This window comes from Schistocerca gregaria, chromosome 3, assembly GCF_023897955.1.
Source record: "Schistocerca gregaria isolate iqSchGreg1 chromosome 3, iqSchGreg1.2, whole genome shotgun sequence".
Classification (NCBI taxonomy): Eukaryota; Metazoa; Arthropoda; class Insecta; order Orthoptera; family Acrididae; genus Schistocerca; species Schistocerca gregaria.
In genome coordinates this window covers 132017776-132045310 of record NC_064922.1, presented here as the reverse complement: position 1 = coordinate 132045310, position 27535 = coordinate 132017776, and the positions used below count along the sequence as shown (strand labels likewise).

General features: G+C 41.5%; 1 protein-coding gene across 1 annotated transcript in view; it reads right to left on the bottom strand.

The window, feature by feature from the left end:
* Nucleotides 1-27535, bottom strand: part of LOC126354716 (arylsulfatase B-like) — a 100283-nt gene that overhangs the window by 54640 nt on the left and 18108 nt on the right. The window contains exons 3-4 of the mRNA XM_050004566.1: nucleotides 26625-26784; nucleotides 20942-21165 (exon numbers count right to left, since the gene is read on the bottom strand). Of these exons, the coding sequence (XP_049860523.1) occupies nucleotides 20942-21165; nucleotides 26625-26784 (384 nt within the window). The remainder of the gene's footprint in view (nucleotides 1-20941; nucleotides 21166-26624; nucleotides 26785-27535) is intronic.

Genomic DNA, 27535 nt, shown 5'->3' with positions numbered 1-27535 from the left:
GCTGTCAGGGATCAGCTGAAATAAATTTCCTGGCATGTAACACTGCAGAAAAATTTTAGTGCCTGAGCTACTAAATATCAGACAAAGAAATGATCAATTATCCAATCACTGACCGTCCATCGCGATGTCATTTCGGATAAAATAGGTAAATGAACTGGTTCAACGTTACATGTATGCGCAAAAAATACTGCTACCTTTCATCGTATCTCCTTGCTCCCCACCTGGAGAATAGTTTTGCTCTCTATTTGTCTTTTTGCGGTGTTATATATTTCTTTGCGACGAATTTGTCGTGAATTTGTGACACACATTTTAACGTTAACACATGCGTAAAACTGTGTTGACTTTGAAATCCATAATACAAATACGCTACAGATTCGTTGCACAGAAGTGTCCACCTCTCCACGAAGCCCCCCGTCGGGAAATCAATGAAACCTGTAAGAGACATTTGGAAATTCATTTCTAATAAATCCGAAACGGGTTATACTTTGCTTTCAATAAACCTCTGTAGGCCATACTAGTGTCTGGCTGGTTTTTAAATTATAAACTTCACCGTGTATTACAGCCGCGTTACTCAATACGTCTACTTTTGACAAGATAGCGAGAAACTAATTAATCTCTTATCACTCACGCATTTCAGATTGTAGATAAAGGAGCGCCAGCCTACAATGTGTTTCTTGATAACCGGATACCTTAAGTACACCTCGGACAAATCGTCAAGCGAATATCGAAACGGGACAGTGATTTGATTAAATAGTTCATAAATAAGTGAATGCGATATTTCGCTGTTGATAAGATGCTATCACTACAATCAAACTGCTTATCAAATGTTTATGCGACACCCAGTGTCAACGCAAAACTTCTTTTTTCCTGTGGAAGAAACTGGTTTTTAAAACCGGAATTTTACGTTCTAATTCGACAGAGTGGTCTCACATTGGTCTAGCGTCGTATAAGGTTCGTGATAAGTGTTATATGGAACAGTAAAACAGGAAAAATAACTAGTAATCCAGTAGCAACTGCGTAGCGCCGTTACATAGCTGGCAGGTAGTACAGGTAAATCACATGTAAATGTTATTTTTGGGTTTTTTGTATGGTCACGTATTAGGTCAGTAAAAAACGCCAATACTTTGTTTATTAGAACAGTCTTTCAACATCTCCTGGACTTCGAAAAGGCAACTGCGCTCAATTGGCGAGACGAACAGTGGAACATGTGACTAACGATTCAAGTAGACAATATCAGGCAGAATAGGTACGAAGGAATTTAGTCCACAGTTGCTGGACGACATTAGCAAAGACTCTTTCCCGGTTTTGCCAAGAGGAAATATAGATTTTCCGAGGTTACGAACCTGTTTCCTTTCGTTCGGTACAGAACCTCTTCGTACATATGTCGACCAAAGAGCTTCGCTCCATGAAATATTTGTCACACGAATGTTTTACATATTAATCACTAAGTGTTATGTTACACCGACGTAACGCTTTTGAGATACAGAAACGTGGTGGTATATCTGTAAGTACTAGTGTACAGAAAAACACGTTTTGCACTCGTTTCAGCACTGACATACAGTCGTAGATTTTCTGTCTGCACATCTTGAGAAACCACTTCACACACACACACACACACATATATATATATATATATATATATATATATATATATATATATATATATTACTTTCTCTGGTTTTTCGTTTTTGCTACGTGTAGCTGGTGTGAGATCTAAACATGTATTGCTCATAACGTCCTCGTAACCAAAAAAAAAAATATATTAATTTTTTTTTTAAGTGGAAACTTACGTTCCCTTCCCATGGCATAGCTATAGATATTATGAAAGCGTCGGAAGTTGAATGAAAATGTTATGTAAATATAAGGAGACTGTAAATCGTTTTGCTTTTGATACTTGTATAAACATTTTAAATCTGTTTCTTTTTGGTAAATCTTGAAAGACACCATTTAATGAAAAAAAATGTTTAGAGCAGATAATGATGAAACTGGAAACAATCTAAGTTTGCTGCCTAAGAAGAAGCAAGGATCAACTGCACATGCTATCACCATTATTCATAATACCGCGCTTCTGTTATTTTGAAATTGGAATTTTCTTCTAATTTTGTAAGGAATTCACAGAAGAAGATGTGTGACATCCCTCTTGCTTCGTAGCGAATTATATTTCATAAATTTTACGTTTGCAAGAATTCAGCAGAAAGCAGAAGTAATTTGTTACTCTAAGAAGCGCTGTACGATAGAGTGGCAGGGAGAGGGAAGCTGGTTCCCACGAACGTAGCGGTGACAAGTGGTCCAGTAATCAATACGACGCGGTAGTGAATCATGGGAATGGAGAGAAGAAGGAGAGCCCTGAGAGCTAATGTTGCTAGAAGGTCAATACTGAGGTGAGTCACATGTGTTCCGGTGCGGAACTCGGAACTACCTTTACTAAATATTAGTTATTAAGGTCCACTTTTGACATAGCAAATACTTGCAGCAACCTACACGTCATCACAACCTTACTACCATAACATGGATATGCAGTGACCCAGTCAGTTCAGTAGCCAAATGGCTTCTCTTACATTACTGGATATTAAATATGGGCTACGATATTTTATGAAGCATGCAAGTGAATTCCGCCGTCCATCAATAGTACAAGTAGAGAAAGAGTTTCTAAGCAGGCCGGGATAAAGGGGGGGGGGGGAGTCGGGGGGGAGGGGGGACAGTCCGAGTTTTCTGCCTCGGGCGGTAATTTCAGGGGGTGCCAAATACATATTCTTGAAGAAAAAAAAACCTTATTTCACGAAGTTCCTATCATCCAGGTCACCTTCTTCTATCGATTATTCATATGATTTTAACACACATCCGAGTTGGTTTTTGAGCAGTTTTTAACACACTCTAACTTGCTTTCTGAACGAATCATAAGTTCATTTTTGGATGCGTGCATGATGTACGAGATGTCTTTGCCAGCGGAATCTCTGTCGCATCTAGACATACAAAAAACTTCCCCCTGGGAAAAGGGGACGGGGCTATACGAGCTGAGCCGAATAAACCCGAACGGGTGAAGGCCAATCGGTGTTTGTGTAAGTGGTTGATTGGATGAGCAAATTACACTCCTGGAAATGGAAAAAAGAACACATTGACACCGGTGTGTCAGACCCACCATACTTGCTCCGGACACTGTGAGAGGGTTGTACAAGCAATGATCACACGCACGGCACAGCGGACACACCAGGAACCGCGGTGTTGGCCGTCGAATGGCACTCGCTGCGCAGTATTTGTGCACCGCCGCCGTCAGTGTCAGCCAGTTTGCCGTGGCATACGGAGCTCCATCGCAGTCTTTAACATTGGTAGCATGCCGCGACAGCGTGGACGTGAACCGTATGTGCAGTTGACGGACTTTGAGCGAGGGCGTATAGTGGGCATGCGGAAGGCCGGGTGGACGTACCGCCGAATTGCTCAACACATGGGGCGTGAGGTCTCCACTGTACATCGATGTTGTCGCCAGTGGTCGGGAGAAGGTGCACGTGCCCGTCGACCTGGGACCGGACCGCAGCGACGCACGCATGCACGCCAAGACCGTAGGATCCTACGCAGTGCCGTAGGGGACCGCACCGCCACTTCCCAGCAAATTAGGGACACTGTTGCACACAGGGCCAACACCCGGCATCATGGTGTGGGGAGCGATCTCCTACACTGGCCGTACACCTCTGGTGATCGTCGAGGGGACACTGAATAGTGCACGGTACATCCAAACCGTCATCGAACCCATCGTTCTACCATTCCTAGACCGGCAAGGGAACTTGCTGTTCCAACAGGACAATGCACGTCCGCATGTATCCCGTGCCACCCAACGTGCTCTGGAAGGTGTAAGTCAACTACCCTGGCCAGCAAGATCTCCGGATCTGTCCCCCATTGAGCATGTTTGGGACTGGATGAAGCGTCGTCTCACGCGGTCTGCACGTCCAGCACGAACGCTGGTCCAACTGAGGCGCCAGGTGGAAATGGCATGGCAAGCCGTTCCACAGGACTACATCCAGCATCTCTACGATCGTCTCCATGGGAGAATAGCAGCCTGCATTGCTGCGAAAGGTGGATATACACTGTACTAGTGCCGACATTGTGCATGCTCTCTTGCCTGTGTCTATGTGCCTGTGGTTCTGTTAGTGTGATCATGTGATGTATCTGACCCCAGGAATGTATCAATAAAGTTTCCCCTTCCTGGGACAAAGAATTCATGGTGTTCTTATTTCAATTTCCAGGAGTGTATCAACGTTGTTATAATTATTGGTGATTCAGAGATTCAGATTACTTCAGTGGAAATAAGCGACTAACAGTAATAACAGGTAAGAAAGATTACGTATTATCTTCTCGCTGTATCGAAGAAAACGAAATTTTGACACAACATTTTTGCCAGATCGCAACAACAGCAGTTGTTCAGTTCTCGTTTAGCAGCCACTTTAAACTCTATTCTAGCAAGAGCGTGGAAGAGGCGTCGTACGAACACGTGATAAAGCTTAACCGGAGAATAACGCGGGATTCTGTGGTTCTGGCACGTATGGTGAAGTTAACCGTAGAATAAGTTTTGACAATGGCAGGAACAGTTACAGAATTGGTGGTGACAAGATTGTCCTTTAAAACGAGAAAGGACAAGAAACGGGGACATTACACAAATTATATGGAAGAATATGAAGATTCCAAATTTATATAAGAATTTCGTACTACTACTTTTCGATCTCATGTTCGAGAAAATGGAGCTTATAAATGGAATGTCTATTTTCTGGCACAAAACATTCTGATTGTAGTAGGCCTCATAAGCATTCGATATTGGTACCACGTGAATTATATTCTGTCATGATACTTATATAGATCAGGTAGACAAACATGACTATTTGTCCAAAAACAGTTGCTGCAGTGTTAGAAGGTCCTTTTTCGTTTTGTCATTCACAAAATAAACATACATTATGTGATATAAAGTATCCGGACACCTGGCTGAAAATGACTTACAAGTTCGTGGCACCCTCCAACGGTAATGCAGGAATTCAATATGGTGTTGACCCACGCTTAGCCTTGACGACCTGCCTTCACTCTTGCAGGCATCCGTTCAATCAGGTGTTGGAAGGTTCATTGGGGAATGGCAGCACATTCTTCACGCAGTGCTGCACTGATAAGAGATATCGATATCGGTGGGTGAGTCATGGCACGAAGTTGGCGTTCCCAAACATCTGGAAGGTGTTCTATAGGATTCAGTCAGGACTCTGTGGAGGCCAGTCCATGACAGGGATGTTATTGCGCCGGCCGGAGAGACCGAGCGGCTCTAGGCGCTACAATCTGGAGCCGCGCGACCGCTACGGTCACAGTTTCGAGTAATGCCTCGGGCATGGATGTGTGTGATATCGTTAGGTTATTTAGGTTTAAGTAGTTCTAAGTTCTAAGGGACTGATGACCTCAGCAGTTAAGTCCCATTTTTTATTTTATTGTCGTGGAACTACTCCGCCACAGGCCGTGCATTATGAACAGATGCTGGATCGTTTGAAAGAGGCCATCGCCATCCCCGATTTGCTCTTCAACAGTGGGAAGCAAGAAGGTGTTTCAAACATCAATTTAGGCCTGTGCTGTGATAGTGGCACGCAAAAAAGGCGTGCAAGTCTCCTCCATGAAAGACACGACTACACCATAACACCACCGCCTGTGAATTTTACTGTTGGCACTATACACGCTGGCAGATGACGATTACCGATCATTCGTCACACCACACCCTGCCATTGGATCTCCCCATTGTGTAACGTGATTCGTTACTCCGCACAACCTTTTTCCACAGTTCAATCGTGCAACGTTCCCGCTCCTTACAGCAAGCGAGGATTCGTTTGGCGTTAAACGTGGCTTATGAGCAGCCGCTGGATCATGAAATCCCAGTTTTCCTCACCTCCCGCCTAAGTGTCAGAGTACTTGCAGTGGATCCTGATGCAGTTTGGAATTCCTGTGTGATGGTGTGATGCCTATTACACATTACGACCCTATTCAACTGTCGGCGTTCACTCTCAATCAACAGACGATGTCGGCCTGTACGCTTTTATGCTGTACGTGTCCCTTCACGTTTCCATTTCACTATTACATCGGAAACAGTGGACCTAGGGATGTTTAGGAGTTTGGCAATGTCGCGTACAGACGTATGAAACAAGTGACATCGCATCACCGACCCAGTTACAACTCCGTGAGTTCTGCGGAGTGCCCTGTTCTGCTCTCTCACGATGTCTAATGAATACTAAGGACGTTGATATGGAGTACCTGGCAACAGGTGGCAGCACAATGGACGTAATATGAAAAACGTATATTTTTGGGGTGTCCGGTTACTTTGGATCACACAGTGCAATAAAACCGAGAAAACAGAGCAGTCTTGGGTACTATTCGTATTAACAGCTTTTTCAGCATTAGACAACGCCATTTTGATTTTTCATGTAGAAAAACGGTTGACGAAGCTTGAGATAGTAGATTCTTTCGCAGAATAGCAAAGCACGCCGTGCAAATATGAAGTAATATTAGAGAGAAAAAGATACTCGGACCTAAGGATTGAAGGAATGAGTACTGTCTTGCTTGTTTCTTGTTTTTTCTAATTTTATGTTTACTATATTGAATTTTATGTCACGCAAAAGAGAAACTTATTAGCTAAGAACCAACAAAGGGTAAAAATTTTCTGAAGAGTCCTTATTCTTCCGGTCGCAAGTAATTCCACTCAGTATTAATCTTTTTTTAAGAGGGGTAGAGTACCATACCGGCCTTCTAGGACCAGATGAGGTACCGTAGGACATTTTAAGTTCCACCGTCCTGAATATAGGCTTGACGGCTCCCACTACAAAATACACACGTTGAAATTCCTCAGAGCGGAATAAAGTGACGTGCGATAGAGGAATGTCTGGTTCCAAACGCTCAAGGGCTGACGGAGGGCGGAGTTGTGGGGGCAGGACGGGCGCCACTATCAGGTTTTTGCCCCGGGTCTGAAATACCGAAGATGGGGGGCTGTTCTTACGTTTCAGCTAGTCTCACAATGCTTTTAAGTTTTATTAATCGTTTGAGAGGAATTATTTCATAATAGAAAATTGTTACCCTTTTAAGATGTTTGTTAATAAGCACATCGTAATGGCATCCCGGGACTTATGTCAAATAAATTAGCTATACGCATGTGAATCATTTCGAAGAATCCAATGCACTAAAGAGTTGCTTCGACGGACAAGATCTACGAGAGAATCACAGAAAACAGGTAGGTGAAAATCAGATACAGCGATTCACTGAAATAATCCAAGAAATGGTTAGATTAACCACTACAGTCTCGGGTAGGAAGACTTGACCAGTTATCAGTGCTTTACTTGTATCTCTTTCTACGAAATCGTGACTAACTTGAGAAACTTTTAAGCCAGTTTACTACAACGACGAAATGTGACACGCGGTATCCCTAAGCTGGGAATAACCTAGCGGGTAAATACTAATATTTTACAGGCAGAAGATGCAATTTGAAATTAAATACAGTGAATCCTCGGGAAAGAACTCAAGTTTAAGCCGACCAATTCTCTAAATGGCCATATTTTTAAGGAACGGAAAAAAACCGTCCGTACGACCAATGCAAAATATATCCCCTTCGAGATTACCACTGCTTTTCTCGACCACCGATCTCTCCTTCCTTTCAGACAATCACGAACATACTGTATTAACGCAAGGTTTATCGTCAACAATGTGACAACAGTCTCTAAAATTTCATTGTCATTTACATTTCTAATAGCAAATAGTTCTGACTGTTCCTCGGTGGTGAACAGTCATGGCTACTTCAAATAAAAGAAAACTACTTGTTCATTTACTGGAATATCGACATTCTGTCATTAGAGAGATTGCAAACGAAAAATTGTAGTGTCAGTTAGATGGTGAGTTTAATTGTAGAAAAATGAAATACAGTATATAATTGCAAATCACGGCTGTTAGGAAATGGTAAGAAAACGTCAAGAAATATTCAATGAAAAGAAGTTAATAATGCCGTTTTAGAGTGGGTTAATAGAGCACGTGATAAAGGACTGCCTATTAACAGACTGATGCTGCAATGAGAAGCTCCTGAATTTGGTTGTTGTATTGGAAACCCAAATTTTAATGCCTGTAACGGCTGATTGGACCGACTTTGGGTTCGACAGACTATTGTTTTCTAAGCAGTCTGAGGAGGAAGTGCAGACGTTAATTAGGATGTTGTATCCGACAGGGAGTCAAGACTTTATGTAATTATTAGTGGCTGTTGTGATAGTTGCAGTTACAATATGAATGAAGCTGGTCTATTTTATAAATCTATTCCAGACAAAACACCAAGTGCTAAGGATGATCAGTGCGAAGGCGGCAAAATAGCGAGACAAAGATTCACGATCGGTGTTGTGCTAATCTCTGCAGTGAAAACGGAGAACAACTACTGATACAAAGAGAAAATCGTTCGCTGTGCTTAGAAGACAATGGCATTTCCTTCCTTGTGTCTCTTGGCAAGGAAATAAAAATGCATGGGTGACGTGTGAAAAATGAGCAATGAGAAATGTAATATCATACTTTTCGTAGATAATGCACCGGGTTATCAAACCTGGATCTAAAATTTATTTTTCCTACGGACACATCATCAAGTGTTCAGCCTCTTGATCAAGGAGTGATCCGGTCTTTTCAGCTAAATTATCGAAAAAGCTTCTGCATTCTCTAGATGTGAAAATGCACAACGCCACATCCGTGTATGCCCTAGCTAAGTCTGTAACAGTAGGTGATGCTGTCAGCTGGACTAAAAGTGCATGAGATGAAGTGAGAAACGAAACAATTGGAAAATGCTTCGTTAATTCTGTTTTTTCGGTATTCACAAAATGTGAAAGCAAGAGCAAAAAAAGGCAATAAATCACTTGCTCAATGCTGCCAATATTGAATTGGGTATTTCTACAGTGAACGAAGAAATTGGATGCATCAATAGTAATGAGCGGAAATGAACGCACATCCTCAGTGTAGTGACAACCGGAACAATTATAGTGAAGATGACGCAGTTCCTGTAAGGCAGTTCCACTAGGCGATGCCTTACATAGCGTTGCTAGACACAAGTCCCTCGCTACTGAGCTTTCCATCCAGAAAATGATAAACTTACTATCTGAGGTGGGAAAGGAACATGAGAATGTGATTGTAAACATACGTATGAAAAAGGATGTGCAGATCCCGATTTCAGCGTACTTTGCTACGTAAACAATTAGGTACTTACTGTATTATAATTATGGTTATTCACACATCACAAGAGCTTGTTTTTCATTAGGGAAATTTTTTACTTTATTTTTATTTACCTTGATCACCCTTTAAGAAGACCATACAGACAGACGACTACTTTCTGAGAAAAATTCAAGTAGTCAGCTCTAAAAGGTTTCTGTCTAAGTAGAATATAGAAGCAAGAAGTGAATTGTAAACTAGAAAGACTGAAATTTGTGGCTTTCAGGCAGCAATGTCGAGTTACAGTTGTGTGCGTCGCGGAGTACGACAAGTGTGTTGCGGAAAGTAATGAATTCACTGCTCGGAAAAGTTGAACCGCGTCCATGGATGATGAACATTTCAAGAGTGAAATACACCGAACGATCACCAGGAAGGTATTACGAGGATGAAAAAAGAAGCCAGCGGCAACAGACGTGGTGTCACGTACCCGGGGGAGGCATCTATGTAGGAAGTCTAACCAAAAGTTGCAAGATATGAGGAAAATCATTGAGAAGACTAAGACAGAGACTAGGAGATGGCACGTAGTAAAAATATGAATGAAAATGAAGATACGATTAAAGTTTTCTGAGCTGTTGTCAGTGATGAGGCTGTAGAATGGAGGAGGACAGTCTCTGATGCAAACAATAAGTAAGTTATGAACAGGTTCAGTTCATACTAAATATTACAATAAATTCTGAAGTAAATATGACTCTAATTAAAACTTAGTCACAGATGAGCCAATCCAAAATACACCATCAATTAATGTAGAATCTGTTGAGAAATTTGATGTTAGTAATGCAAAGGAGGTGCTTGTTAAAATTGCTGGCATTCAGTTATGATCTTAAACTGTAGACACTGAAATCCCTCCTGAAAACGTAAAGAAGCAATTAGATTCAGAATCGAATAGGAGGACAAAAGTAAGAGATCATCAAAGATGACCACCAATAAAAGTAGGTTGTTTTCGTGAATTTCCATGTAAGAGAAACGTGCATCGTACTGGGAATCACAGAAAGAAGATAGGAAATGTTTTGTAGGCTTTGTGTTAGGTGATTGATTTGCCAAAAAAAGCAACGAATGAAAGAGGGTAAGAAGGAAATAAAAAAATGGGGGAAAGGAAACAAAGGCTAACTTTCCCTCAAAATAGCATTAAAAGTTTGGTGATGATTTCTCTAGCAAAAGAGTAGGTGCGAAACGAAGTACTTCATGTTTTACGGCTATATGCAAAACAATAACTGTGACAAAAGAAACTCTAATGAGTATTTACACTCTGATAGTAAGAGACAATTTAACGATTCTGACAAAGAGGGCTTTCACAGGACTTCAGATTTTTATTGTAATACGTGATGTAATAATCATGAGTAATTTAAAGGGAAAGGAATAAGGGATGAGAATAAGAAGAATTATCAGTTTAGTGTGTTGACGTTCTTGGTATTGAAACAATAGTGGTCATTGGAATCAGTAGCAGGTTAGATGCCATTGTACTAGGAAGATCTTACGAGCTAGTGATAAGTACATAGAACATGCCAGTTTCCCAGTGCATAAATTGGAGGTAGTACAAGCCATTAGAATAAAGAAACAGGCAATAATGGAAAAGGAAAAGTAGTGAGAATTTTTGCCATGCTGGTATCAGATCGATGTATTGGCTTTATTATAGAAAAGTTGGTGAAGTCGGGCGTTTTGACAAGGATAGTGTGACCGTTAACTTCTATGGTACAGAAAATAATACAAAGTTCGCAAATACTAAGTGTCTTGTAAAGAAGTCCAAAATCTGTCCTCTGTGACGATGATTACTCAGTGTACGAAACTAGTAAATATGAAATTACCTCGGGAAGAAAAAAGAATCGTCATAATATTACTGAAACAAAGAGTGACAACCAGTGGAATAAAAGTTAAGGTAAAGGAAATGAAAATAATTAACAACATGGGAAAAGGAGGAGCAAGTAATTGGGTTTTAAAGTATACGAATGTGGTTTCAAATATCACAAACGTGGTGGAGTGTGACGGGAAGGTACACTAAGTTACTGATATGGTAAAAGTAATTTAGAAGCTGTAAAGGGAGGATTACCGAATTGGTTTTCTAAGCAACAGAATGTATTTTAGAAATGTACAAGATTAATGAAAATGACGAGAAAGCATTTAGTATTATGAGCAAGGTAAAGCTGCGTTATTAAATTTTGAAGACCTCTAAATTATGGGCAAGGTACCCAATTCAAAAGCAGTAGAAGTGACGCACTCTGAATCCAAGTCGTTAAAAGGCGATGTTAAAAAATACCGTCGTAATGAATATGTGGCCAGCATGAATTCCAGATAATGAAAACAGCACTTCTTTTGTGAATGAATGGTCGAAATAAATTGTCAATAGTTAAAGGAACATGTACTAAATAGGGCTCAGTGTCTATAGCAGAGTGGGGAGATAATACTGGCAAGAGGCAACTGATGTTAAGAAATCACGCATAATTTATTTTATCATCGTGTCTACATACACGATGTCCCCTGAGTTGAACGGCCTTGTAGATAAGGAAGCGAGCAGAAGGTGATGTCCGGAGTGGTATTTAAAGTGAAGGGATTTATGGACAGTCCCGAACCAATGGATTCCTGGAAGCTGGCGTCCATAAATCAGGATCGACGTTAAAACGAACGCATAGGTGACGTAAAAGGGGCGAGCCACTGTTTGCAAATAGAAACTGCAAACACCAGTAATGTTAAGCGACGATTGTAGCCAAATATTCCATGTTTGATTGCTTTGATTACTTTGTAGTGGGTTCCGTTTTACATGAACTAGTTTAACTGGTGAATATGATTTAATGTGTATAGGTAGTAAATTCAGTAATTAATTACTCGGGACGTTGAAAAACATTTCTGTGCCATTTGGGAGAGAAAGACAATAATTAATAATATGCAATCAGTATGGAAAATGTGAAAGCTTTGTAGTATGTCGTGTATGAAATTCGTTTTTTTATTGCACGTTCGCTACGGTCTCAGGTTCTAATCCTGCCTCTGGCATGGATGTGTCTGATGTTCTTAGGATAGTTGGGTTTAAGTAGTTCTAAGTTCTAGGGGACTGATGACCTTAGAAGTTAAGTCCCATAGTTCTCAGAGCCATTTGAACCATTTTTGATTGCACGTTACCGTAATGAAACTGATGACGCCGGGAACCACGGGAAACTTGGAGCCATGATAACAAGATGACATGACATGAACGTCAAAAACAGAGTGGCAGTCAGTAAGAGAAAAGATTCGGCTGAAAACCGCGTAATTATGGCTGACAGTGACGAAATATATTGCGACTACAGCATCCTGGATCTACAGTGTCAATAAACGAGTGAACCATAATGTCTCAGTGACTTATACTATAAAAGAACTATCATCGGGTAGGTACTTGTTGAAAACGTTGTGGTTGACGACCAGGTGTTGTTATAGAGTAAAAGGAGAATAATTACCCCGTGTTTAACGTAATTCAATACCCGGAGCGATAGCGAGTAACTAATAAAAGCATATGTTTTTATATTTGTGTTTATGTAATGTTAAAGAATGTTGTTATGGATTTCTATAGAGCGTTAACGAAGCCGCCAAAAATGTGAGTCAAATGTTTAGTATTGTTTATATAATTTACTGTAACGAAATGACATGTGACTAATAATTACCATTAAATTCTGTAGCTAAAAAGAATATTTGAAATTTTGTGTTCATTGTCTTGAATGCTGAATGCGAAGTTTGGGATTCTCTTTATTTTGCATTCATTATTTATCATATGAAAAATAGTAATGGGTATATATATTACGAGAGCATCTGAAATGGAATGAAAATAATTTGACGATACTCACACACTGAAAATCAGCGTGCTTTTGATGTTTGTATAAACTCCTCTTTGATCAACAGTAGCAACTGTAAACTCAATTGTTCACTGATTGTCTTCCTCTACAGTTCTTACAGCCTATCGCTCCATCTAGTAAGATGGTGTCGTAATAGTAATTCTGTCATCCTATCCTTCTTCTTCTCAGTGTCCTCCATATATTCCTTTCTTCACCGATTCCGCGGAGAGCCTCCTCATTCCTTAACTCAGTAGTCCACCTAACTTAGAACACTCTTCTGTAGCGCCACGCCTTAAATGCTCCGATTATCTTCAGTTCCGGTTTTCCTCAGGTATTCCAAATATACATTCTCTGAAATTTCTTCCTCAATTTAAGGTGTATGTTAGATACTAGTAGACTTCTATTAGCCAGAAACATCCTATTTGTCAGTGCTAGTCTGTTTTTTAAGTCCCTCTTGCTCCGTGCATCATGGGATATTTTTCTGTGCCAGCAAAATTCCTTAACATCGTGTCATTCGTGATCCTCAGTACTGCTGTTACGTTTCTCATTATACTCATTTCTGCTACTTCTATAAACCATAACTCGATGACTCCCTTTCTTTCAGAAACGGAATTTTCTTTCAATAAATCTGCAATTTTGAAACGAAATCACCGAATAAATTTTACGTTTACTAGAACTCATCAGATAACAGAAGTACGGTAATTCGAAGGTTTGAAGCAGAGCTGTAGAGAGTAGGTAGCTGGTTCCCACGAAGGTTATGGTGAGGAGTGGACCATATGGCGAGGTAATGAATCATGTGAGTGTGCACAAGCACGCGAGCCGTGGAAGCTAATCTTGCTCAGTAATCAATTCAGAGAGGAATGACTGGTGTTCTGGCTTCAAACTCCGAATTTCCGTCTTGAAATATTAGCTACTGAAGTCCACTTTTGACATGTCAAATACTAGGAGTAGACTGCGGATCATCAGACCATTTTTTTCCTTAACATCGCTACACAGTAAACCAGTTAATTCAATAGAAATATGAATATGGTTAAATTGCCGAAGATGTAAATAAGAGGTTTCGCCAGTCCCACCATTCGGTGATAGGACATTCCATGTAGACTGTTGTAATGCCGGAGTCGCTCTTACAATGCGCTCGAATTTATTCACTTTTTGAGAGGAATTGTTTCATACCACCAAATTTTAACTGTTTTTATGTGTTTGCTAATAAACGCATCGTAATGGCAACCTGGAACTTATTTTAAACAATCGGGTGTAGCCTGCCTGCACCTTCCAAGGAATCCAAAATGCTGCAAGAACTACTTCGATGGACAATATCTGCGAGGGATTGACAGACAACACGTATGAGGAAATCATATGCGCCAATTCGCTAAGATAATCCAGGAAAGGATTAATTTACCTAGCGCTTTCTCGTGTGGGAAAGCATTTATGTCACCACACTTTCTATGGGATCAAGGCTAAAACGAGAAACTTTTTTATCTGTTTCGCATATAGAGGAGAATTTGCGTACTTTCTGCGTGTCATGTCACACAACAGGAAGGAAACTTGCAGCAGGTGGACTAGGGCATTATCCTCTCATGTGTTGTCCGCTGTTAATAGCACGACAGAAGCGGCTGTGTTTGGAGTGATCCCATGACTGCGAATGGCGTCGCGATGTGTTTAGCGTGTGTGACATCTTCGGCGAATATGGCGGCCACCCGGAGACTGGTCCCTTTCTTCCAATGTTTTTCAGAGCCACAGTGGTGGTACTCTTGGCATCATGGTGCGGAGAGACGTCGATTAAGGCGTTGGATCATGGCGGGTAGCTCTGACGGCAAAACTGTACAGTACGCACATCCTTTCACGCCATGTTTCAACAGGACAATGCTCATTTATACTAGGGTCGTTCAATAAGTGATGCAACAAATTTTTTCCTCGCACAGGTTCGGTTAGTAAAATGCGGAATTTTTTGTGGGACGTCGTGGAATGTTACCTCTTCGGCTTCTACAATTTCGTGAGGTTCCGATAGCTGGTGGAGCTTCAGAATGGCGTCTGTAACGGAGCTGCGATCCAGTCAGAGATCTATCACTGAGTGTCTTTTGGTGGAAAACCAGAGCATCCATATTTACAGGCGCTTACAGAATGTCTACGGAGACCTAGCAGTCAACAAAAGCACGGAGAGTCGTACGCGAGGCGTCTGTCATCACCGCGACATGGTCACGCAAACCGATCCGATCTCCTGCGTATTAGTGGACCGCACACAGCTCCTTCGAAGAAAGATTCAAAGCTGCACACTCAACCAGTAAGGTCATGAAGACGGTGTTGGGGTACTCTGGAGGGAATATTGCGTAACATGTCTCCCTCAGGGTGCCACTACCAACTTTGAAGTGTTGAGCTACCTTCAGGAAACTATTTCGGCATGCTAGTGGACACAAAAATGGAATCGAACTTCTCTACAATAATGGAAGGCCTCACACAAGTCTGCACATACCAGGGAGCTCAGAAAATTTAGTTGGAGGGTACATCTTCGCTCACCCTACTGCCTTCAACTTCCGACTTCCATCTGTTTCGCCGACTGAAGGACGCACGTGGATGGTGTTGAGGTTACTGATGCAGCATGACTTTGGCTCCAACGTCGCCCAGCAGAGTGGCACCATTTGGGCACACAGGATCTCCCAGTAATGTGGCGTAGAGCTCTCGAACTTAACGGAGATTATGTTGTAAAATAGGCTTTTTCAGCCAAAAGGTAGGGGAATAATACGGTGCAATGGAACCTGAATGAAACCAACTTCATCTAAAAAAAATTGTGCTTTACTTATTGAAGCACCTCCTACATGGTATATGTCACTATGAACCATCAGCGTGATGCTGAAATACTTCTGCGGGCAGCAAGATCCCCAGATCTGTTCCCGACGCAGCATGTGTGGGTCTTGTTCAGTTGTGAACTCTTTCCCAGAGCCATTGTGTGGGATGTCAACGACCAGTTACCATAGCTGCAGGTGATATACGTAGCTTCGGGAGATTATACCATGCCATTATGACATACTTCCGAATCGAATTATTGTTTGCATACAGGCCAGAAGCTGTGAAACGTCATAATGAGGGTGATCATAGTGCCTAGAGTCTTTTTCTTCTTTTTTTTCTTTTTTAAATGTGACTCGTTCTTAATTACTGAAAAAACATCAAGTTTCATTTCTTTCCTTTCTTACCTTCTGGGTGCTAACTTGTTTTTGTCAAGAATTAACGATACATAGGTACAAAACGAATGAATGTACGTGTGTAAGTGTTTGTGTGTATATGTTCCACATCTCCTCCTAAACCTCTGCAATGATTTCCACTGGCCTGGTACGTGTATGTCTTACTGTCAGAAAATAATTACTGTGGGGGTAATAAACATCCACCTATCATAGTTCAGGACATATGACGTCATAAACAATAAGATGCGTGAAAAACTGCCTCATCACGTGTTACGCAGAAGTTTATTGCTTCTGTCCTACTAACGCTGGACGCAATAAATTTAGCAGGCAGTATCCAAATATGCCGGTGAATACACCTGCAAAATCATATCTCGGTAAAACATATAGTCCAGGAGATGTGACGTCATAAACAATGAGATTCTTCAAACAAAGCTGTATTGCGCAGAGCGTTTAACTTTATTACTCCTTTGATACTAATTCAATTCGCAACTACTTTTGCAGACCGTACCCACATATGCCGCTGAATGTACTTACAGCAGTACACCTTCGTACGAGACGCAGTGCAAGATATATGGTGTCATAAACACTGAGATGCGCGAAGAAATCCCGCATCATGCATGAATGTCTAATATATTTATTATTTGCTGCTGAGACACAGTTACAGAAAATTCCTGGCACCTGTGAGCGCTTTTGACAGCTTGCAAGTGCAAAGTGCCAACGGCTGTATGCGCAAACAACAGCCGTCTGTGGAGCTATGAAGAGGCGTTGGCATAGAGACGTTTACAAAAATGCGTTGTGGATATGCTAAGAATCTCCACCCAGCGTAGAGGAACAGTTTCATAATTTCAAAGCTGTTGTGTTTTCACGAATACAAATTTTTTGTTTTCGTTCCTAATAAAACAATCTGGGCCGAGAAACCTGGTGTCATGTGTGGGCACCTGATGCTTTAGAGTTAGCATACAGTGCATTTCGTACGTGTCTCTCAGGTTTTCATAATGTTGATTTGTGACAACACTAAGACATACCTAAAGCAGACAAGTTCTTATTTCACATTAAAGGTGCTTACCTTTTGTGACTTGCCGGAAGTCAATAAATCTATACAACTGATTGAGGCCGGTGACACTAACTACCTGGAAATCTGTGACAGCAACCTCCTTTAGAAGTCTGTTTAAGGGTTGCCTATTTGCACGTGTGAACTAATTACATATTACAGTAGAGAGTGGATGATTTGTCCTAATTATCTGACAAGGCCACCGCCTACCGCAACTATATCACAGCTCATATTACTAGTAGGAACTTGTAGAGATGTTCTGGTCACTTATATGTATATTCGATCAGTGGTCTACGGAAACCTGTATAAGCTCATCAGAGACGAATCGGAAATTATTGTAGCATCGAAACTATTTGGAAAAGGGGAAATTGACTTACTTAACCGACTTTTTCAAACGGGTAGAGGAATAAATTTGGAAACGTCACAGAGGGATTCCATCGATATTAGACCAAGTGAGTTTGGTGGCCAAGACATCAATGAGTTCGTTACCACGCTCCTCAAATAACGGAACTACGATTACTGTAAATATGAAATGAGCGTTAACAGCAAAAATACATCCAAGTAATAAACAGGGCTGGCAAGCTTGGGGAATTTTGGCAACTGACTAATGACAGAAGTCACTGGGAAATGAACATTTTCCTAATATACGGAGACCAAAACATTTAGGTGCAGAATTACACAGGGGATTGTAGAGCGAAAATTGTGGTGAAATCAGTTTCGGCTGACTGAAGAAAAAAATTACTGGCCACTATAAAGTACCGGTAGTAACTAGTCGCTAGCGAAATATGGACGTTGAATGAATTCATTATTATAGAACTCACATTATCAATGCAGAGGAATAGAAAGATTAGAGTTGGCGTCCACAAAGGAAGAAAGAGAAAAACGGTAGATAGAAGACGTACAAAACTGTCGGTCACTTAACGGAAAGAGCACAGACCTTGTCATGGCAGTCGCGTGGTCATGTCACTAGCAGAAAGGATGGCAAAATGGCCAACTCAAATGCTAGAGTAGAGGTCAGTCAAACGAAAAATCTACAAAGAACGAAACTTGTCTAGCTTTATGGCGCTATGGTTGGCCCGTTAGATGGTGCTGCCGTAGGTCAAAAAGGCTATCAACTGCGTTTTTTTAAATAGGAACCCCAATTTTTAATTAAATATTCGTGTAGTACGTAAAGAAATATGAATCTTTTTGTTCGACCACTTTTTTCGCTTTATGATAGTTGGCGCTGTAATAGTCAGAAACATATGGCTCACAATTTAGCCGAACAGCTGGTGACAGGTAGGTTTTTAAATTAAAATTCAGAACGTAGGTACGTTTGAACATTTTATTTCGGTTGTTCCAATGTGATGTACCTACCTTTGTGAACTTATCATTTCTGGGAACGCATGTTTGTACAACGTAATTACCTGTAAATACCACATTAATGCAATAAATGCTCAAAATGATGTCCGTTAACCTCTATGCATTTGGCAGTACGTGTAACGACATTCCTCTCAACAGCGAGTAGTTCGCCTTCCCTAATGTTCCCGCATGCATTGACAATGCGCTGACGCATGTTGTCAGGCGTCGTCGGTGGATCACGATAACAAATATCCTTCAACTTTCCCCACTCAAAGAAATCCAGGGACGTCAGATCCGGTGAACGTGCAGGCAATGGTATGGTGCTTCGATGATCAATCCACTAGTCATGAAATATGCTATCCAGTACCGCTTCAATCCCAATCGAGCTATGTGCCGGACATGCATCGTGTTGGAAGTACATCACCATTCTGTTACGCAGTGAAACATCCTGTAGTAACATCGGTAGAACATTACGTAGGAAATCAGATACATTGCACGATTGCCATCGATAAAATGGGGGCCAATTATCCTTCCTCCCATAGTGCCGCACTATACATTAACCCGGCAAGGTAGCTGATCTTTCACTTGTCGTAGCCTTCGTGGATTTTCCCTTGCCCAATAGTGCGTATGATGCCGCTGTTGGTGAATGACGCTTCGTCGCTAAATGGAACGCGTGCAAAAAATCTGTCATCGTCCCGTAATTCCTCTCGTGCCAAGTGGCAGAACTGTTCACGACGTTCGAAATCGTCGCCATGCAATTCCTGGTGCGTAGAAATATCGTACGGGTGCAATCGATGTTGATATAGCAATCTCAACACCGACGTTTTTGAGATTCCTGATTCTCGCGCAATTTCTCTGCTACTGATGTGGGATTAGCCGCGACAGCAGCTAAAACACCTACTTGCACATCATCAGAGGTTGGAGTTCGTGGTTGACGTTTGACATGTGACTGAACACTTCCCGTTTTCTTAAAGAACGTAGTTATCCGGCGAACGGTCCGGACACTTGGATTACGTCATCCAGGATACCGAGGAGCATATACAGCAGACGCCCGTTGGGCATTTTGACCACAATAGCCATACATCAACACGATATCGACCTTTTCCACAGTTGGTAAATGGTCCATTTTAACGCGGGTAATGTATAACGAAGCAAATACCGTCCGCACTGGCGGAATGTTACGTGATACCACGTACTTATACGTTTATGATTATTACAGCGCCATCTATCACAAAGCGAAATAAGTGGTCCAACTAAAACATTCATATTTCTTTACGTACTACACGGATATGTAATTAAAAGTGGGGATTCCTATTTTTTTAAAAAAAACGCAGTTGATATTCATTTGACCTAATTCAGCGCCATCTAGCGGGCCATACATAATGCCATCTGGTTTCCCCCTTCAAGCTAGACGAGTTTTGTTTTTTGTAGTTTTCTCGTTTGATGCTCCTTTTGTGGGATATTTGGCCCGGTCACTATCAGTGAACCACCCAGTATATGTGTGTCTGTTTCTTTATGTGTGTTTATGTGTAAGCAGAAAATGAATTAACACAGATCTATACAGCTTGGTGTTGTCACTAAATATTATTACGAAACGCAGGAAGAGTTGAATACGATCAGTGTTTGGTTGCAAAACTGACACAGAATCCTCGATGGAAATAAGAGCAACATAACATGTGTAATGCTTGTAACTACACGGAAAGATCCGATAAGTTATGAATACACGATCGCTGATCACGCACCGAGATCAGTCACAACAAGCAGATGGTCCATGGCGATTTCAAGTTGCGGTACTACTTGAACCTAACAGTGTGGAATGTAGATGGAAGACATCTATTGGAAGACTTATAAGGAACCACAACGGACCCACGTACAAGGTAGCTTACAAAACACTGGAACGACCATTTGTTGAATCTCGTTGTCAGGACAATTACATTTGGCTGAGGGGAGTTACATAGAAGTTTAAGAGGAGAGCAGCGTGTTTGATTGCTGGTTGTTGATTTTGACCTGGAGCATCACACCCAGTCTCATCAAACTTTGATGGAAGACGTTACGAGAAAGTTTTGTGCATCGAATAGTGTTCCGAGGATACTCACTCAAGTACGAGTCAATACACTATGACTTTCGACTTACCTACATTTCGCATAATGACAACAAGGAAAACAAGGAATAAACTGCTGATATTATTGCATGTAGAGAAGTACTACCATATACAGACATGCATTCTTTGCTGTGCGCCATTCTAGAAAGGGACAGGAAGAGAGAGAAATAGTTTCAGCGGGCTGTGCAGTCACACAGTACTGAGATGTGCATGAAGTAAGTTACTTAAGAACTTAGTAGAAGATACTTACCCGATAGTCCAAAATGATGTCATAATATCCAATGTGGCCGTTCCAGTAACCTAGATGCGAGTCGAACCCGCGGTATGTAGGCGTCAGCTCCTTCTTGTGGAAGCCCAGGTGCCACTTGCCGATTGCCCTGGTAACGTAGCCCAGATCCTTGAGGTACTGCGGCAGGATCTTGCCTTCAGGTAGACCTCCCTTGATGGTGGGATTTAGAGGTGCTCCCTGCATACCTGAGGGCAGAAATGAAAAGGCAGACGTAGAATAAGGACGTGCTTAGCAGGAGTGCAACGGAGAAAACGTTCTCCACTCTAGGAAGCATTATTACACACTTCGGCTAAACAAAGAATATTTCAGAACTGGCTGCAGATCGCTTTCATCAACAAAAGTGCTTTACTGGTGTAAGATGCTCAATGTAACTGAAGAATAAGTTCTTGCAAGTTTACGTCTGAGCCACTTGAGGACTGAACCTTAGAAAAATGAAGAGGGGACTAGTAGAGTCTGAAGCTATCAAAAAATGGAGACTATAGTGTAGGCAGTAAAATATCAATTGAAAGGTACTGCAAAGACTAGGTACAGAAAGTAGTCTGTGGTAGACAATTACCAGAAGAGCTCCCATATGTATTATCACTTCACTATCGAGCACATATTAAAAGTACAAGTAGATTGTTACTGTCGTAACTGCGTTTTGTGAATTTAGTTAATAATCAAAGACTCTCAAGAAATTGTTGTAACCGTAGTGAATTTCTTGTAGACGACATGAGATGCCTCAGTACTTAAGCAGGACGATTATGGACACTACCCTGCAGCTGCTTCTCGTTTTATTACAGAAAAAAATCATCGTGTCTCTTACACATATATTCACTTTTATCGTAGATTTCAAGACAGGGCAAAATACACTCATGGTTCCAATCTTTCAATAATTGTAAGGAAACAGTCCGAAACACTTAAAGAAAATTACCATAGACAAATTTTTCAACGTGTTTTTACTTTTCTTGATGTCACCACATGGATCAGTATTGAGTTTACATTACTTCTCCTCATTTAATTGTAATTTTTGTTATATGTGTAAAGCAAGTCCTGTCAGTAGTGAAGCAAAGGAACACTTTGCACTGCTCGCAGCGTAAAGAGGTAAGGCCCCTGCATCCTTCTGCTGGGCATTTTCACCTGTTCTTCGGAACATGGCGATCAAGCCTGGTATTCAAGCTGAAAGAATACAACGCCACTACCACTGAAGTAAACAAATTGGGATTTGAGGCCGAGGTATCATAATGTAGGATACTTGGAAGTTTACAGCTTATAAGTCCGTTGCAACGCTAAATTATAGTTAGCTATTAATTGAGGAGTCTTTTTAAAGCTTTAACAAATTATTAAAGCATGTGAAAGCACCTATGGTTAGAAAACGATCTATCCATCGCCGAGACATGCAGTGCAGTTGCACGATTAGAATCGCAGTGAATGCTGACAGTCCTGTGGTGCTCGGCAGAAGGATGAAGAAGTGAGAAGTGCAGGTGCAATGTGTATTGCGATCTGTATCGCACATGATACGACAGGTCAGAAAACGTTTAGCTGCGTACGCGCCCGAGAAAAAAAAAATGAAACCTGGAGTTATGGCTTATGATACCTCTGGGCGGAAAGCGTAAACCAGCTCCAGGTTCAAATGGTTCAAATGGCTCTGAGCACTATGGGAGGTCATCAGTCCCCTAGAACGTAGAACTACTTAAACCTAACTAACCTAATAACTCACACACATCCATTCCCGGGGCAGGATTCGAACCTGCGACCGTATCGGCCACACAGTTCCAGACTGAATCGCCTAAAACCGCTCGGCCACTCCTGCCGACTAGCTCCAGAGGTGAGATTAGTTTACAAATGGGGTAATGTGTTAAATATTAGACTTAAAGCGCGTAAAATCTATAGGCTGAAAACGCACAATCCCGAATGGGTGAATACTAATAAAGTGTGTGCAGAATTCTGTTAACTTCCCCAAGTTGTATTGAATGTAATGATATTTGTTTGATCTTCGAGTAACTATCAACCGATACATTTACTGTGGCAACATCGCTGCAGTGACACACTTGGTTATTTCAATGACATCTGGAGATTAATGGGTAGAAGACTAATGGCAGTGGTTGTTGGTCGATAAACGATCCCCTTTTTTTTAATATACATGCATACTAGAACATTTAGGTGCAGAATTATTGAAACGGTAGGAAAGGATAAACTGAAAACTGTGGTAAAAGTAACCGGTGGCTGCAAATGAATATTTTAGACGGTAGGACTTCGTAAATGAACAAAGCGTGTAAGGAACATCTTCGTAAACGTCTTACGTTTCGTAACAGATATACTCGTGACCACGGTCAGTTTTAGTACTGTTAGTCGTAGATTCACTAATGAGCCGAAACGTGATGATCAGCTTCTTAAAACAGTGCTGGTCCATCTTTGGAACGTAATATGGCAGCGTTTCTGGGTATCATGAATTCGATAAGTCCTTGATAGGTTTCCGAAAATATGTAACACAAAGTGACACCGGGAACGCATTTCTTGTAAACTGCAGGCCGTGGGGTTGCAGACGTGGAGCTATTTCCTAACTGAGGCATACATATGTTTCTTTGTGTTCAGAGCAGGTGAATTTGGTGCCGAAGACATCAATGTGATGTCACTAACATGCTCCTAAAACCACTCTAGCATCGTTATGGCCTTCCGACAAGGTCACTCATATTGCTGCAAAATGCCATCAACTTTGAAACGATGCATGTGGTTCTTTATAACGATCACGCGTGGTCCTCAGTTTTCATGGTGCCTTCGATTACAACGACAGTTTCTGTAGGAGACCAGGTGAATAACATTACACCATCAGGCTTGCGTTTGTGCCACGGTGCATGTCTAGAGCAACCGTTCACCCGGATGACAGAGCATTTGACCACAGCCCTCGACCTCGTGTAAAAAGATAATTCATCCTATCAGTCGACAAGTTTAACTTGACGCACGATCCAATCTCGATGAGACTGTGCCAGCTGCAAACTTAATTGACTATGTCGTTCAGTCAACACGATATGAGTCGCCGGATGCGGAGCCACTTGTTATACAATGTTCACTGAACGGTATGATGCGAAGCGTGTCGGCACCAACACTGTACTTTGTCGTCAGATCTTCCACCGATCGACATCCATTCTGCTCTGCATAACGGGAATGTATACGACATCCACTTTGCCTGATTAGGGGTGGACGTCCAAGGCCTGGTCACCTACTCGTGCTTTCACCGTCGTTCAGCTACTTTACATGAGTGCTCTTACACAGTAAGTTACGAGAAACTGAGTTGTTCCAGAGCTCACGAGGTCTGCTACCAAGAAACTTTCCCACAGAAGATTTTGAGGAAATGGTAACTGATCATGTGCGAGAAGATTCGAGAGGAAACATCCTAAAATATGTCTCTGAAAGGTACATTTCGAGAAATACACGTTGGAGATGTCTGGAGCAGTAGTCTTTGTGTCCCTGTGATAGACAACGTGTGTAAACATGAGGCCAGCTGATTACAAGACCGGAGTTTAATCCGTAATGAATTATCCAAGGAAGTATTGCGTTGCTGAACTTCCACAGTTATCATTGTTAACCGTAGATTCCTTTTATAACATGACAGAGTTGTAAACTGCTGTAACAGCCATCTACGAAGTAATTGAGCTCTGCATGTTGTAGATCAGCAATAACGATTCTCTACCAACTTGTTAGTTGAAAATGTACTAATTTAATTATCTATACCCGTGTAATGGTGTTCCTAAGCCAGCATGAACCTAATCTGTACTGCCACAGTATTACGGCAACGATAACGATAAGTGTGGTTTCAACAGCATCGTGCACTACTCCATACAGATACTAATGTCCGAGAAGACCTGAACGGCAAACAGCCTATTTACTGAATTGCAGTGCTAAGCTCATGTTTCGCGGATAACATTTATGTCGGGCACCATTCGAGTGGGGTGTTTTTCTCATCTGACTACGTGAAGTCGTTAGTATATGAAATATCAGTAAAAACTGAAGGTTATATGACTGACAGCGTTCTGTCATGGAGAGACTGCGAGCAAAATTTCATTATTCAGTATAATGTATGTATTGAGTGAGGTAGTGATGACTTTTGAAAGTGGATCGTGAGCCAGAGCTGTATTACGTGTAACGTTAGTCAACCTAAAGAAAGTATTCGTTACTGTACATTGGTTCTAATGGCTAATGCCTCTGAGCACTATGGGACTTAACATCTGAGGTCATCAGTCCCCTAGAACGTAGAACTACTTAAACCTAACTAACCTAAGCATATCACATACATCCATGTCGGAGACAGGATTCGAATCTGCGACCGTAGCAGTCGCACGGTCCCGGACTGCAGCGCTTAGAACCGCTCGGCTACCGCAGCCGCGACGATGGTTCCTTGTCTCAAAATAGTAGGCCTAGAATTCTCTACGATCTCCGTAGTTCTGATTCTCGATATCTCTCTTCGGACAGCACAGACAGAAAAAGCCCAATGACTGTATTGCATTTTCCCAACATCCTACAGTTTATATCGACTTTGACATTGAAGTTGTCATGAGATAGTGCCTATACAGGGTGGTAATTATTGAATTATATGAAGAAAATAAAGGTCCGCAGCTCGTGGTCGTGCGGTAGCGTTATCGCTTCCCGCGCCCGGGTTCCCGGGTTCGATTCCAGGCGGGGTCTGGGATTTTCTCTCCCTCGTGATGACTGGGTGTTGTGTGATGTCCTTAGTTTAGTTAGCTTTAAGTAGTTCTAAGTTCTAGGGGACTGATGACCATAGATGTTAAGTCCCATAGTGCTCAGAGCCATTTGAAGAGAAGAAACGTAAATTAGGTACAAACTACGGCGTGCACACACTTTATTCAACATGTAAACATCACAACAGATGTTCGTATTTAGTTTATGACACGTTCGACATGCCTGCCGTCATTGGCGATGATGTGGCGCAGACGAATAGCGAAATTCTGCGTAACCGGCTAAAGTATCGGAACATCGATGCTTTCGGTTACCTCCTGAATGGCTGTTAGCTCAGCAAGGATTTTGAAGTTATTGGTGTTCAACTTACCTTTAATGTAGCCCCACGAAAAGGAGTGTCTTGGGTTCAGATCCGAAGAATGTCACGGCCATTCGAGGCCCATGCCAGTAACCTCTGGGTATCCCAGCGTCTTGTCGAAATCAGGGTCGCTTTGGATAGTGGGGATCAATTCATCTTCCAAACACTTCACGTACTGTTCCGTAGTTACAGTGCTGCACACCACACAGTCACCAGTTGAGGGTGAAGAGACTTCCCGTTCGTGATATGTGGATTCTCAGTCCACCAAATGCGCCAATTTTCCTTATAGACGAACCTACCAAAATGAAAGTGAGCTTCGTTGCTAAACGAAACCATACTAATTTCCATCATGCTTCGCAGCGGACCGTATAGTTTGAACGTCCTAACGCAAACCGTCAGAAGTTACAACGACTTTATTTCATATAGTTAAATAAATATTACCTTGAATGTTATTATGGACGACTATTTCTGTCTAATAACTTACAATCACAGTGCTTTATCGATGTGCCAGTCACGTTTCAGTTATGGCGAAAAGATTTTCCTGCTTTTAAGGCAACACATGCAGATGCCCTGTTCCATTTATTAGGATCTTGCGAAAAATACTTTCCTCACCTAAGCGTATGGGATATTTCCCTGTCAGCAGGGACGCCCTGGACGGTGTACATGTTGGCATCACGTAGTGGCTGTTCAGTATGATACCGTTGTAAGCCAGGGCGTCGATGTTGGGTGTCGGGATCTGATCGGAGCCGTGGAAACTCAGATCATTCCAACCCTGAAACACAAGATTTTCTGATGTAGTAGTTATTCGTTCAAGAAACGAGGCGAATGGTATACAAGATAGAAAACGCTTTACACTTATATTATCTTAATGTTCGAAGTATTTTTAGGAGTTGAAAAACGTCATGAGGACGTCCTTGAGCTGCTGGAAACATTTGTTATTTAACAACCAATTCCGGTTGACAACCATCATGAATTTCCTGTATACCATTTTAAATTATGCACGGATATTTCAGAAGAGCAGGAAATTTACACATATTTGCAAAAAACATACGTAGTTAGACCTACTGTTTGAAATGAAATAATCTGACGTGAAAAGTAAGATTTCAAGGGAAAATTTGAACGACATGTCGCAGATTATGTACGTGTTCCAACAAAAACGTCTGGTCCTACTTTATCTTAGTATCACATTACACAACTACTCTATCCATCATGTACATTCAATGATCTCTTTTAAGCATAATACTTTTTGTTTCCATTCGTTTCTAAACGTCTGTAAAATAGCTGTAGTATTGTATTTGTTTTTATTTGTTTTAAAACACGTGTAAGAATAGCTGCAGCATCTCTATCGCCTTGTTACGAAGGTGAGTCAAATGAAAAAATTAAATATTTTTTAAAATATTATTTATTGTGAAGAAGTGCTACAAAGCTGTATCACTTTTCAATATAATCTCCCCCAAGCTCAAAGCAAGTACTCCAGCGTTTACAAAGTGCATACATTCCTTTAGAAAAAAATTCTTTTCATA